The sequence below is a fragment of the Lithobates pipiens genome, unplaced genomic scaffold (assembly GCF_037356315.1).
Source record: "Lithobates pipiens isolate NorthernLeopardFrog02 unplaced genomic scaffold, aLitPip1_a1.2 Scaffold_18, whole genome shotgun sequence".
Lineage (NCBI taxonomy): Eukaryota > Metazoa > Chordata > Amphibia > Anura > Ranidae > Lithobates > Lithobates pipiens.
The window spans coordinates 145860383-145874946 of NW_027507758.1; the positions used below are offsets into that span (position 1 = coordinate 145860383).

Here is a 14564-nt window from a genome sequence, read left to right on the forward strand (position 1 = left end):
TGAGCCCTAGATACGGTGGCCTCCCCCCTTAATCCATGTGCCCAGCACATAATCTACAAGCCGTGTCAGGACAAGTCTGATCATTGGAGGAGATCACACTGAGTTTCCAGCATAGCTAGAGAACTGACCACATTGAACTATCCTGCTTGGTGTGGTCAGTTTTCATTAAGAACATAGAGGGGTTTTCATTAAGAACATAAAGGGACTGGCAGGAACACCAGGGATTTCACACAAAGGAAGCAATACAAAGAGAATGAGATACTTTCTCATACAATTACATGGTACCGCAGACACATATCAGGAATATGAAGTGTTGGGGTAACAAACGCTTTAACTTTGGTGTCTACTGGATTGCACAGTCATACTTAGACAACCTGCACAACAGTTGTAATAGAAAAGTGGAGATGAGGCCATGCAAATGGCGGTTGTTAGTACAATATCAATGTGACTGCATATCTATTTCTGTGACTTCAACTGAGCTATAAACAAATGCTGAATTACCACACATGAAGTTTTCAGAATTGGTATTTCACTTTCTGATCTCAACTTCTTCTCAATTTCATCCCAGTTTCTTTCTTTGTCCTTAAATAAAATTCTGCAAAATAAAATAAAAAAATTGTAACGCCATATTGGCACATAAATGAAAAATCTACACATAATTACATGTACCTAGATATTTAAACAAAACAAAGGTCTTGATCTAGCCTTCAGAAATAGTCATTTATATTTAAAAAGTTGCAACTTTAGGACAAGCATACCGTACCTTATTTTATTAGCAGTTTTATCAATCGTCTGTCGAATTTTTCGAGAGAATTGGAACACAGAAGAAAGCAATAAACTATCTCCCATTACCTGCATAGAGAAGAAACAAAAGTCAAATTAAAATTTTCCATTCAAACAGAAAGGGGCGTTTACCAAGACTGCACTGTGCACGCACCAGTCAGTTTCTAGCTTTTATATTCAAAGCTTAACTGAGTAAGCTGAAGATAGAAGCCGATTGGTTCCAATGCACAGCTGCTCCAGTTTTAGTAAAGCTGCCCCCCCCAGTGTGTATTATGTTTTTGTAGATGGGTAGGTTTCTGCACATTATGTTTTCCATTTGAAGTCTGATCCAAGATTTTTATATATATCTATAGATATATAAAATATATATATTTTTTTACAAAGAACTTCAGTAAAAAAGGTTGATACCAAACTTACACTGCTTGCATTAAAAAAAAGGATTGTACGCGTCGTAAAATCCATTTTCTGGAGTCCATTGGGGGACACTGGAATTCAGGTACAGTCAGGACATCCAAAAGCAGTCCAACTGAGAAGCGAACAACATGGCAAAACACAATAATTGGCCTCAGGACCAGGAAGGACTACCTGCCTGAAGGACCCTAATCTTGATAGATGAGGGGGAGATCCCGTACCAGATAGGGGAGTACGTTAACATGACCAAAGGGAGAGCACAGAGGATCAATATGATGCTTCAGACCAGGATAGAGAAGGTTACCGTCTGAGGGGAATGACTACCTGAGCCAGCGAGAAGCTGATCAACCAGAACCCATCAAAAAAGGTGGAACAACAAAAACTCCTGAACAGGGAAGAAAGGACTCACAACCTTATGTTGTCAACCAAAAAGAAACAAAATCTGGTTAACCTCCCGAATGAACAGGCCCCAATCAGGAATCTACTACAAAAAGGGTCTTACATCCCTAATTCTTAGGCTCAAGGGATAGAAATTCTGCGACTAGAGGGGATTGCATAGCCAGAATACTAACTTGCTAAGTGCGGTCAACAAGACAAAGTATAAAATTAGTTAAACCCGATAACCCTTAGGGGTGTAAAGTGAGACCACTAAAGGACCCAAAGCTTTAATCCCACGACTTGCGTATTAGGGTGCAAGGGAGACATCCCCACAAGGTCTGGCATTGCTAACCAATAAATCAATTTGGACTCCTTATCATTCGATCTGACGCTTTCTCCACAGGTGCATTCCATTGTTTTCTTTTCTGATCCTCACAGGGATAGGCAGAAATGAAGTGAGACTTCAAATCCAGACTAGTGAGGTAGGAATTATCAAAATACACTGAGGATGAAACTGGAGCATCTCGTTTGACACCCCAAGGTGATACCGAGGTCTGCAAAAGAATGCTGTGGAGCTTGCCCAACTTTGGGTCAAGGGAGTTTCCAATATCTCCATATCCCCCCCTAGGTCCAACCAAGCATCAAAAAGGTGCAGAGTAAAGGGACAGAAATATTAGCCAGAATGTTAGGACAATTACCTGACTAAGCACAGGGCAAGGGAAGGCATATAGCTGACCTCCCCGGGAGGCTGCTGCTTAGCTCAAGGACCACTTGACGAGGTGAAGAGGCCTTATACTTTCTCCCTAGCAGAGAGTACCTGCAGCAGGAAGCTAAAGCACCCCCACCTGACAATCCAAGGGGGTCTAGGGACCTCCGGTGACGATCTCTACCTGCAGCAGAGAATCAGCTGCATAAACCTATCTTCCTGGAGTTAATGCTGCAAATTGAGTTAAGTCAGACTCCAAGGCACTGTCCTGTCATTTTCCTGTTGAAACACTCAATGGAGTCGATGGAGGGAACTAGGTCTAAAAGGAAGGTTTCTGCCACTATGGGGGCTCTAAAACATCCAAGGCTGATCCTTTAAATCCTCCATAGAACGCACTGCATCAAGGTGGTCAGACATGACCCCTTGTAGTTCTTCGATGACAGCTGGAGACTGCGTTGCTTAAAAAATATTTTCTAAATCTTAATTGGAGATGGTCACAGCAACCAGTAGCCCAGCCTGATCCCAGAGCTCTGGAGGTTCAAAGATAGACTCTGCGGTGATAGGTGGAGGTCCCTGGAAACAGGGCAGTGGATTTGGCCCCAACCAACTGGGCTGAGGAAGACTCCAATAAAATAGACCCTATAACAAAAGGAGTAACAAGTTCCAGATTACAGACGCCAGTTTCCCCAGAGGATAACAAGTCAAACAACTAAAATGGTATGGGCTGGGGTTACCCATAGCAACAGGACTGTCCCCTTTGTGTCCATGTGCAGAAAGGTTGCAACTGCATAGTGGTAATGCACCCAAAGTGGTTTAGCAATGCCCAAAGGGCAAGGCAAGTCTTTAGCTACTCACAAACCCAGGCAGTTGGTGCTGAAGAGGGAAAGGCAGCAAAGAGCTAACCAGGTCACTGCAGGCAGGTGGTGGGAACAGACCACTAACCAGATTTGCACGTGGTGCTTGCAAGTGAATCGGCAGAAGGATGAATCTTTAGAGGTAGGATTACACTTTAGGACTGTGTCACCGCTCTGTTCCAGGAAAGTGCTTTGTGCCTTTTTTTTGTACCAGTAAACTCAGGTCTGAAAAGCAACACAATGCAGAGAACAGCACCCCTAATGTCACATTCCAGTCCAGTGGGGTCCGGGTGTGGCCTCCCAACTCAGGCTGAGGAAAGGCTGATCCACATAGTGGCTATGAAGAAATGAGCTTAAAGTGGATGTAAACCCTAACATATACCCAATGAAGTGAACAGCCCCAGAAGATACACAGAGATTAAAAAAAATCTCCCTACAGAAGTTTTAAATGTATAGCTGCTGTCTTCAGTTTTATATACTGTTTAGAAAGTACACGTCCTGTTAGATTTTTCTCTTCCTGATTCCCCTGTAGGTGTGGATGCTTTGCATACACTGAGAGAGACTGTGAGACCGCTTATTGGAGGAAAGGCGCACACAACCCCTCCCCACACAAACAGAGCGTGCCTGTGACTAGTTTAGCAGTCTGCAAATCTATTTATAGCACCCTCCTCTGACACACACTTCTATCTCCCATCTCGAAGAGCGTGTTGATAACAGACTAAGAGCAGGACAAAGCTCGGAACTTCTCTGCTTAGATCTGTAAATAATAATAAAAAAGAAAAAGAAAAAAGCCAGCCGGCCAAGTTTATCACAACATTGCTCAGCGCTTGAGAGGTAAAAATAAACTTTGTATCATTTGGTTCTTTTAGATCAAAGGGATGAACTTTGGTCTGCAAGCGAGGTCAGTTTAACCACTTAAAGACTAAGCCTTTTTCTGACACTTGTTGCTCAAAATCTGTATTTTTTTTCCTAGAAAATTACTTAGAAGCCCCAAACATTAAAATATATATATATATATATATATATATATATATATTTTTTTTTTAGCAGAGACCCTAGAGAATACAACGGCGGTCAATGCAATATTTTATGTCACACTGTATTTGTGCAAAAAAATTTTTGGTTCTCATTTTATTCAGAATCGAGTAGCTCTAGGTCATTGGTGTTTATTGAGGATGTGACAGAAGACAGAAGCAGCCGAAGGAGTTCTGCAGTGTTTAGAGATATACTTTCAGCCAAGATTCAGCCAAATGCAGAAAAGTTGATTGGACAGCATTTCACAGTACATATGGACAATGATCCAAAACAAAATACAAAAGCAACCCAGGAACTTTTGAAGGAAAAGAAGTGGAATATTCTGCAATGGCTGACCTGATCTCAACCCAATTGAGCATGCATTTCACTTGCTGAAGGTAAAACTAAAGGCAGAAAAGACCCACAAGCAAAGAACCACTGAAGACAGCTGTAGTTAGAGCCTGGCAAAGCATCTGAAAGGAGGAAATCCAGTTTTTGTTAATGCCCATGGGTTCCAGGCTTCAGTCAGTCATTGCCAGTACATGATTCTCAACAAAATATATATAAAAAAAAAAAACACATTTTATTTAGGATTATATTCATTTGTTCAATTACAATTAAACCCCTGAAAATGGGGGGACTGTGTATAAAAATGGTTACAGTTCCTAAAATTTGTACTTGATATTTATGTTCAACCCCTTGAATTAAAACTGAAAGTCTGCACTTCAAACTCATGTGGATGGTTTCCTTTTTTATTTTATTCTGGTGGAAGAGCCAAAAGTATGAAAATTGTGCCTGTGGCCAAATATTTATTGGCCTAACTGTATGCTAATCTATTGACAACTGTTATCAGCAAGCATTATATTCCTATTATTGTGATCAGTTACTGCGTGGGGAGGCGAAGCAAGACCAGCCCTGCCAGATTTAATGATGGCCAAATGAGCTCTTAAAAAGTAATGTGAAAGCATTGTGGTTATAATCGGTTACTGAGCACTTTACAGAGCAGAGCATTCTAGTAGGATTAGGCTCCCAAGAGCTGATCAATGCAGCTTTTGGTCTGTTCACTGGATCACAGCACTCACTGACAAGCAGAACTCCCACAACTGAATCTGCTAGCACCAGATATAGCCACTGAAATCAGATGCTGTTTAAAAATAGTGTTGCAGCAACTGCAATGCCATTTTAAAACAGTACCAGGGGCCATAGATAGGGTTGATAATATAGCAAGCAATAATGGTACTGAGTAAAAGTGCAATTACACGTTAAGTGATGTGGTACTCTAACACACTAAACTTTATTCAATCCTACTACTACCTTTAATAAGTCACTTTATCATTATGACGGAGTGTTGTGTATTGGAGCTGTACCTTGGGATAGCAGAAAGTATTCAATGGATGGCAGCTTTAGACAATGTTCAATAGACTACATCAGACAACTTCACAAACCTACCCTATTATAATAGCGAGGGCAAACATGAACCTATAAACCTCTGCCACACTCCTGCAAACACATCCAGCTCATCACTGTTGGGGCAAGAAAAGCTTTTCTCTGACCACAATTTTGTGTTTCTTAGCCTACAGCTTTGCCCCACAAGGATAAGAGGGGAACAAAAAAAAAAAAAGGATACACATGTTAATGTGGATGTGGAAGCTGATCTCCAGGTTTACTGCTGTCACTTGAAATAGTTTTTTTGGACCAAGCTGGTTAAACCAACTATTTTCTTCACTAAGTGCTGCAAGAACTGTAGGTAGTTTCAACTACATCCAGTACACAGTTCTGGGTTCTGCCCAGCCATTCAGAGGCAGCTTTATATTCTGTGAAGGAATACAAACATTCAGAGGCACCCAAGTCAGCCAGCCTCTCCACCTCAGCAAATCAGAGGAAGTTTGTATTCATTCAGATAATAAAAAACTGCATCTGAATGACCGACATGGTTTTATTCCAGGTGTGAGACGGGAAGTCTTTGTCTCATAATCGGAACCCAGCACTGTGTACTTTAAGGAGCTGAAGCTGCATACAGTTCATACAGCACTTAGAGCCAATGCAGCACTTAGTGAAGGAAATTGGAAACAGATGCAGTGGAACCAGTATGCAAGCTTGAAGTAGAATCAACAAACAGGTACGCTGGCTCAGATGTCCTCCGACCATCAATTATTAGTAATATTTCAACAAAATGATAGAGTCGGCAACAAGAAAGTCCATGCGAGTTACATGATAGCGAGTATAAAACAGGGGCTTGGGATCTATTGGTTTTTTTTCCCACATCAGATATGGTGGATTGCTACATGAGTGAGTACTTTGCTACAGACGTTTTACACTGAGATTGCAGTATTGGGGGACTTTGGAGTTGCCGGCTCTATCATTTCATTTAAGTATTAACCACTTAAGGACTAGCCTCGTTTTGAGATTTTGGTGTTTACATTTTTAAAACAGTTTTTTTTTTTGCTAGAAAATTACTTAGAAACCCCAAACATTACATATTGTTTTTTTTTCTAACACCCGAGAGCAGTGATGGCGAACCTTGGCACTCCAGATGTTTTGGAACTACATTTCCCATGATGCTCATGCACTCTGCAGTGTAGTGGAGCATCATGCGAAATGTAGTTCCAAAACATCTGGGGTGCCAAGGTTCGCCATCACTGCCCTAGAGAATAAAATGGCTGTCATTGCAATACTTTTTTCACAGCGCAGCGGTCTTACAAGCGCACTTTTTTTGGAAAAGAAAATTCACTTTTTTGAATGTTTTGCACTACAGAGAAGGTCTAGGGCTACAATTATTGCTCTCGCTCTACCGACAGCGGCGATACCTTACATGTGTGGTTTGACCACCGTTTTCATATGCGAGCGCTACTCACGTATGCATTTGCTTCTGCGTGCAAGCTCGTCAGGATGGGGCGCTTTAAAATTTATTTTTCCTTTTTTATTTTACTTGATTTTATTTATTTTTTTCAGTTAAAAAAATAAAATAAAATTGGGTCACTTTTTTTCCTATTACAAGGAATGTAAACATCCCTTGTAATAGAAAAAAGCATGACAGGTCCTCTTAAATATGAGATCTGGGGTGAAAAAGTCCTCAGATCTCATATTTGGACTTAAATGCAAAAAAAACAAAACAAAAAAAAAAACAAATTGTCATTTGAAAAAATTACAACAGAAAAAAAGGGCCTTTAAGAAGTATGGGCGGAAGTGACGTTTTGATGTCGCTTCCTCCCTGCTATGGTATAGAGATGGGTGGGGGCCATCTGCCCCATACGCGTCTCCATACCCAGCAACGTGAAGGACCCGATCGCCTCCACCGCTACCTACGGCTCCGGTAAGCGGTGGAGGGTGCGGGAGAGCGGCCCCTCTCCCGTCGCCAATAGCGGTGATCTCGCTGTGAATCCACCGAAGAGACCACCATTATCGTAAACAGAACCGCCAGCTCTAAAGATTGATACCTTGGTTGTGGCATCTGCTGCTGCCGTTACCGAGATATCCATCTTGAAACTGCCGACGTATATGTACATGGGCGGGTCGGTAAGTGGTTAATGAAAAAAATAGTTGGTTTGGACCAGCTTGAAACGAAACGAAAGTGACAGGAAACCTGGAGATCAGCTTTAATATGAGGCAGAGAAAAGTCCTTTCTGTGACCAAGTTTTTACTAAACATCTGACTGCAATCTAAAATCTCTAAACACATACTATACATTAAGCACCTGCCTGAACATGCAAGATTCATCTGGTAACTGGAAAGAAAAATTGTAAAAGTAAAAGATGCTGCAAATTTCACTACTAAAATAAATTCAAATTGGAAAGTCATTGGGATTTTTTCATATTTGAACTTACTTCATCTCTACTCCATGTTTTTCTTCTAGTGATAAGTGGAGGTTCCGAAATTTCTTTAGGCTGGGCTTTGGCTTCACTTGCTCGCAAGCTTGCTTCTGATCTGGATGAATTTGATGGAGGAATCTTTCGGAAGTTAAGGCTTTCATCAAATACACGGTCCACTAGCTGTCCATAAGGGAAAGGTAAAGAAACAAATTATTGATGCTTTCTAATAAATCATTCCCAAACTAGATTGGTCACGCTGTTCTTTGTGTGTTACAGTGCACACAATAATGCATGCACGTAGGTATGAATGAGGCAATGTAGCTTTGAAAAACACACTAAACTGCAGCACAGATATAAACCAGTCACTTAGGAAAGAATCAGAAAGAATTGTCCGTTTTCATGGGCTATATCCAAATATATGCAATAACAGTGAATAAATCTCTTCTAGAATGACAATTTTTTTTAAACATGCTAGAAAAGGTAAAGGAAGGCCTGGTATCCAGATCCCTTGTAGGTGAATAAGGGAACAACCCCTAGGCATAATCCTTGCAGTGGGGGGTGTCTCCACTGCAAGGGTGAATTTTTGGTGACAGATAACTAATGAGTTTTTATTTTTTTACTATATAAAAGGGAAAAAAGTCCAAAACTTCTATTATAAGGCATATGAAATGGTCTTTCCTCATAAATTTAGAGCAAAATGTATTATACAGGGAAACAGTAGGTAAAGCTATGATCTGACATCTATGGTTCCCACTGTCTAGAATAAGCTTATTTATTTATAATAGTAATAATAAAGATTTACTTTACTGGTGCAGAAGCCTGGCAGAGCTTTCTCTGGCAGAGCAATCTGCTTCAGTGATAAGTGGATATGTGAAAGTGGTCACAAGTCACAAAGCAACTCTGTGCTATCCAATAGACAACTCAATCATGGGAATTCAACTGGCCCACTAGCAGCTCCAGGTGCGTTTTATGCAGCATTCCACGATTAGGCCCTTAGTGGGGTGAAACCCATTGGGGGTGGACAGGCTAGACCAGGGTTAGGCAACCTTAAAGAGGTGGAGATCTACCTGAACAACACGGGAGAAGTCAAAAATCACCAAGGACAGTGTTGCCTCCTCAGACCTGATTTAAACCTCTAATTGTCGCATTACCGTGTCGTAAGTGTGTGCATTGCATGGCAATCATGGTTTTATATCAGTCAACACACTTTTTAGAGGAGCTGCACTTGTGAATGACCCCGTATTTGCATATTCACGCTCATTCACGTGTAAAGTTGGGGGTGGATATAATAGAAACAGCAGGATATAATAGAAGTCTATAGCTAAGAGCAGCAAACCCGCAGGAAAGCTGCAGGTACACCGCACTGCACCAGCGGCATGGGTAAGTGGAAGTACATCTGTGTGAAAGCAGCCTTATACTAATATGCCCGGTGTATTGCTTCACACTGACCTGAAGATCTCTTCTTCCTGCTATTGGTACCACTCTGGAGACGGCTAGCCGGGATAAGAAGTGGAGTGCAGTTGATATTACTCCACTTGGGACAGCAGCCAGCACTACAGAGGAGGCATTGGCTTATGTGGCTCTTGCTCCTTACTACAGCTCCAAATTTACAAGTAGTTCCTCTGCATTGCACTCTGTTTGATGCTCCGGAATGGCGGGTCAGCAAGCCCAGACTGAGATCTACTAGTCACCTGTCCGCGATCTACAGGTTGCCAACCCCCGGGCTAGGGGTACTGTATGTATTATACTGGTGATGGCATCAGTGTGCAGTACAGTACAGTGGTAGTAAGGGGATTATTAATTAATTACTTCACATTTTAAGCAGCTAGAGAGGTTGGGAATGGCTTGTTTCAAAGCTCATTTACTGCATGTTATAAATTTATACGCATCTTAATGTCCATAGTCTTGGTACAAGTGCACTTTCATTCATCACTCACTAGAAATCATGAAAATGTGTGGCGATTCTACCCTTAGGGACTGGATTTGTGCTCCAGTGGACAAGAGTGTGAAATCCAAAGTGATGCTAAAATGGCGGTAACGTTAAATGTCAGTGTTAATATCAAACATTAATAGCATATACTTGATTTAGAAGTGTAATGTTTAGGTTTCAAACACAATTAAACAAGCATTAAAAACACAGTGGATTGGCTACAAACAAAAAATATATTATTCATTACATTAAAGCTAAAGTCCAGGCAAAAATGTAGTGCAAGTAATAATTAAAACGTGTGTTATTTGTTAAACTGCTGTATTCGCCTCTACAAGAGTCATAAAAACATATTTGTTTCTATCAGCAGATGGATCCGATTGCGGCTTTAATCTATTTTCAACCTGTTCCAGTCCTCTCACTGGATGCTTGTAAAGTAACCCAGTCCTGTAACAGGTCCAATACTGCTGGTGGGTGAGAGAGGCACTGTGTATTCTGAATGTCCCAATCATTAAAATGAAAGCATTGAAATTTAAGCATTGAAATGATTTTTTTCTTTTTTTTTATATGCAAAGACTTTGAAATTGTAAGATAAAACTAGTGCATGCATACATAACTGCAAAACTATGGGAGAGATTTAGTAAAACTGGTGCACACGGGGGCGTGGCCTGGACCGGCATGGCATGAGGAGCGTTGTGAGTGAGCTCCGCTGGATTGCTATCCGTTTCCTATTATCCTGAGGCTATTTCTCGCTCTTATTTAAGCTATTGCGGAACCCTGAATATCCCGGGCACGCAGGGGACATGTCTCCCTCTAAAGCGAAGCTGGAAGCGGCGGCTAAACTGGCTAAATTCCGCCACGCGGAGAAGGGCAACATGGCCGCTGATGGTGCGTCTCCCCCCTCCTCCTCTGCCGCGCCTGACCCTGATGCTCGAGTTCTGGAAGCTATCCTGGACTGCAAGAGCGCTCTCATGGGGAAAATAGAGGAGGTAAAGGTGGACGTTTCTCTCCTCCGGCAAGATGTGCAGAAGCTGCGGGACCGGGTGACTGAGACGGAGACCCGAATCAGCCGTGTGGAGGACGACCTGCCCCCGCTTCAGACGATTACTGAGCGCCTGCAACACCAGCTTTCCACGGTCCTGGCGAAGCAAGACGATATGGAGAACCGATTGCGACGGTGTAATCTACGCTTTGTCGGCCTACCTGAGAGCGTGGAGGGCAACGATCCTCCCGCATTTCTTGAACAGTTGCTGACCTCCTCCTTTGGCCGTGGGGAGTTCTCCTCATCCTTTGCGGTGGAAAGGGCCCATCGCATGCCCGCAAAGCCTCCCCCGCAGGGGGCTCCCCCCAGGACTTTTATTGCGAAATTTTTAAACTTTCGGGACAGGGATGCTGTCCTGCGCCTGACGCGACTGAAGGGCAATATCCCCTACCACAACACCGAGATCAAGGTTTTCCCGGATTTCTCTGCGGAGGTTCAAAAGAAGAGAGCGCTCTTCGCTGAAGCTAAGCGCCAGCTGCGCATACATCACTACTCTTATGCCATGCTTTTTCCAGCTCGTCTCCGGGTCGCGGGAGAGGACAGGGCTCACTTTTTTGATACCCCGGAGGCGGTGTTCGGCTGGCTGGAGAACAGAGCGGCACCGCAGCGGGAGGCAGCTTAGACCTTCGTGCTGCTATCGGATGTCGGGACGCTCTGTTTGATGGGACCATAGAGGTATGAGGCGAACTAGATCCTGCTTCCCGGACTGCATGTGCTTTTTGGCAAGGTACTGTACTTTCTCGCCGCCCCGCTGAACGCGGTGGCATGATGACCTGGCCCGGACGCCCCCCCCCTTTTTTTTGCTGACAGTATGGAGATCTCCTCACCCCGGATCCCATCCCAAACTCCTGATATCCTTCCCCGATTCTCTCTCTCCTGAGCCCCTTCTCCCCCCTGGCCCCCCCTCCCCGCCCTTTACCGTCTCCTTATTGCCAAAGCCGTTACTTTCCAGGCTTGATTGTGTTCTTGCCTAAGATGTTCCACCATTTGTTTGCCTACTGACTGATTTCTGTTTTTCCAGCGGACTCTGAACTGTTATGGTACCCCGGACGGTCGCGGGTCGTTGGCCTGCATATTGCACTCCGCGGCTTTTTGACCATCCGCGGATGCACCCGGTGACCATGCTCCTCACGGTGTTGCTCGATCTTCAGAGTATAACCGTCACATTAGGTTTATGTTCTAATGGGGCCTACCCAGGGTCCCGTGAGCCGCAGGTTTGCGGGCTCGAGTTTCAAGCCTGGTTTCCCTGGGCCGGGCGGTGTCGGGCCCTGGCTTTGGCCTTTTGGTCGGGCCGGGGTCACGCCGCACGGCCCGGTGTATGTTACATTATATTTCTATCAATGTTTAGTTTTTTAAGTTTTCTATGGTGGTATGGGCTGTGCCAATGTATAAGAATTGCATGTTGGTCGGTGTATCTTTGTGACAGTGGGATGGGAATCCTGTTGATTTCTTTCTGTGTTGTGGGTGGCGGGTGGGGGTGCAGGTTCTTCCATTCTAGCATATCTAAGAGATCTCTGTAATGGGCAGTTTGAAATGTCTCACTTGGAATGTTAGGGGGATCAGGGCGAAGCAGAAGCGCAGTGCGGTCCTGACCTATCTCAAAGCTCAAAAAGCAGACATAGTGGTCCTGGTGGAGACTCATCTTACTGGCCACCTGCTGCTGACGCTTAAAAAACCATGGGTGGGCTGGGTATACCAGGCCCCGTTCTCTACTAACTCCAGGGGTGTAGCGCTCCTGGTGTCCAAGTCTGTGCAATTTTTACTTATCCTGCTTAAATCTGATCCTGAGGGGCGGTTTCTATTTTTACATGCCCGCATTAATGGTAAGGAACTTCTTCTTTTAGCTATTTATATCCCTCCCCCTTTTCAGTTTACTGTACTAAATGAGGGCTTGGCGTTCATGTCCCAATTCCCTACTGTCCCGGCGGTGTGGCTGGGGGACTTCAACAATGTCGCACATAGAGATCTAGACAGGCTTGTGTTGACTCCCCCCCCCGCGCTGTCACCGGGGCTTACTAGGTTTGGCAGGTTTTTCCTGGAGCTTGCTCTGGTGGACACCTGGCGACATAGTTTCCCCACGGGCAAACAATACTCCTGTTTTTCGGCATCGCATTCCACTATGTCTCGGATTGACTTTATTTTTATTTCACGCCCTCTTCTCCCCTATTTGGGGGAGGTGGGGTTTAACCCGCGCGTGCTCTCGGATCACGCCCCGTACTGGGTCGTGCTGCGCCTCCCGGGCCCTCCACAATCCTATTCCTGGAAATTGAATCCTTTCTGGTTGGGGGTGACCCCCAGATTGGAGGACGCGGGGTCGGAATGGGAACTGTTTTTCGATATGAACCGCGGTACGGCCCCTTTTACGCTGGTATGGGATTCGTTCAAGGCACATGCTCGGCTGTACATGGCCCGCCAAATTTCGCAATATCGCCGATCGTCTGCCGAGGCGTTGCTTCAGGCGGAACACCAACTGTCTGTTGCTGAGCAGGAGTTTGTGGGAGACCCTTCCCCGAGTAAGGCTGATTTTCTCAAACTACAATCTAGAGTGGTGAATGGTTTGCATATAGAGCGGGCGGAGAGGAATGTATTCCACATCAGGCAAAGGGTGTATGAATGTGGCGAGCGGGCTGGTCGCCTGCTGGCCTATTTGGCGCATATGGACCAGCGGCCCCCCACGGTAGTCTCCCTACGTGGCTCTGATGGAGTGCTGATTTCTGACCCCGACGCGGTAGCTGAGGAGTTTAGAGCATTTTATGCATCACTATACCTCTCGACAGCCTCTAACGCTGGGGACGGGGTGGACGGGCTGCTCGAGAATCTCGACCTGCCCTCGCTTACGCTAGCTCAGATAGCGCTCCTGGAGGCCCCTATTACCACCGAGGAGATTGCGGAGGCGATGTCCTCGCTAAATTTGTCCAAAGCTCCTGGGTCGGATGGGCTCCCCCTTGAATTTTATCTAAAATATACTGATTTCCTGACTCCTAGGCTGCATGAACTGTTTTCTCATATATTTGAGTCGGATTCTCTCCCTCCCTCAATGCGTGAGGCTTACATAGTCCTCATCCCCAAACCTGGGAAGAATTTGGAATTCCCCGAGTCCTATAGGCCTATTTCCCTACTTCAGCTAGACATCAAGATCCTGGCCAAGGTCCTGGCTATCCGTCTGAATGCGGTTATCCTGGACCTGATCCATCCAGACCAGACGGGGTTCATGCCTTCCAAAAATACGGCTTATAATTTGCGAAGGCTTCACATGAACCTGCAGGCACAGCATGACCAGGTGGGGGCTAGAGCGGTGATTTCTTTGGACGCAGCCAAAGCGTTCGATTCAGTGGAGTGGAGGTATTTGTGGAGCTGTTTACAGCGCTTTGGCTTCGGACCCCGTTTTATTAAATGGATACGCCTCCTGTATAGCGGCCCTTGTGCCAGGATCTTGGTTAATGGGCGGGTGTCGTCCCCCTTCCCTCTCTCTCGGGGTACTAGGCAGGGCTGCCCCCTATCCCCATTGCTATATGCTATAGCGGTGGAGCCGCTGGCGGCGGCTCTCAGGGGGCACCCTGATATCCGGGGGCTTGAGTGTGACAGCCTGGAGGAGAGGATTAGCCTGTATGCAGATGATATGCTGCTGTATCTGGCGGAT

At 44.8% G+C, this 14564-nt stretch overlaps 1 protein-coding gene across 6 annotated transcripts in view; it reads right to left on the minus strand.

Moving 5' to 3' along the window:
• Positions 1-14564, minus strand: part of CEP170 (centrosomal protein 170) — a 133329-nt gene that overhangs the window by 8324 nt on the left and 110441 nt on the right. For all 6 annotated transcript variants that reach the window (XM_077486226.1, XM_077486229.1, XM_077486225.1 and 3 more), the window contains exons 14-16: positions 7971-8135; positions 764-852; positions 502-595 (exon numbers count right to left, since the gene is read on the minus strand). In XM_077486226.1, the coding sequence (XP_077342352.1) occupies positions 502-595; positions 764-852; positions 7971-8135 (348 nt within the window). The remainder of the gene's footprint in view (positions 1-501; positions 596-763; positions 853-7970; positions 8136-14564) is intronic.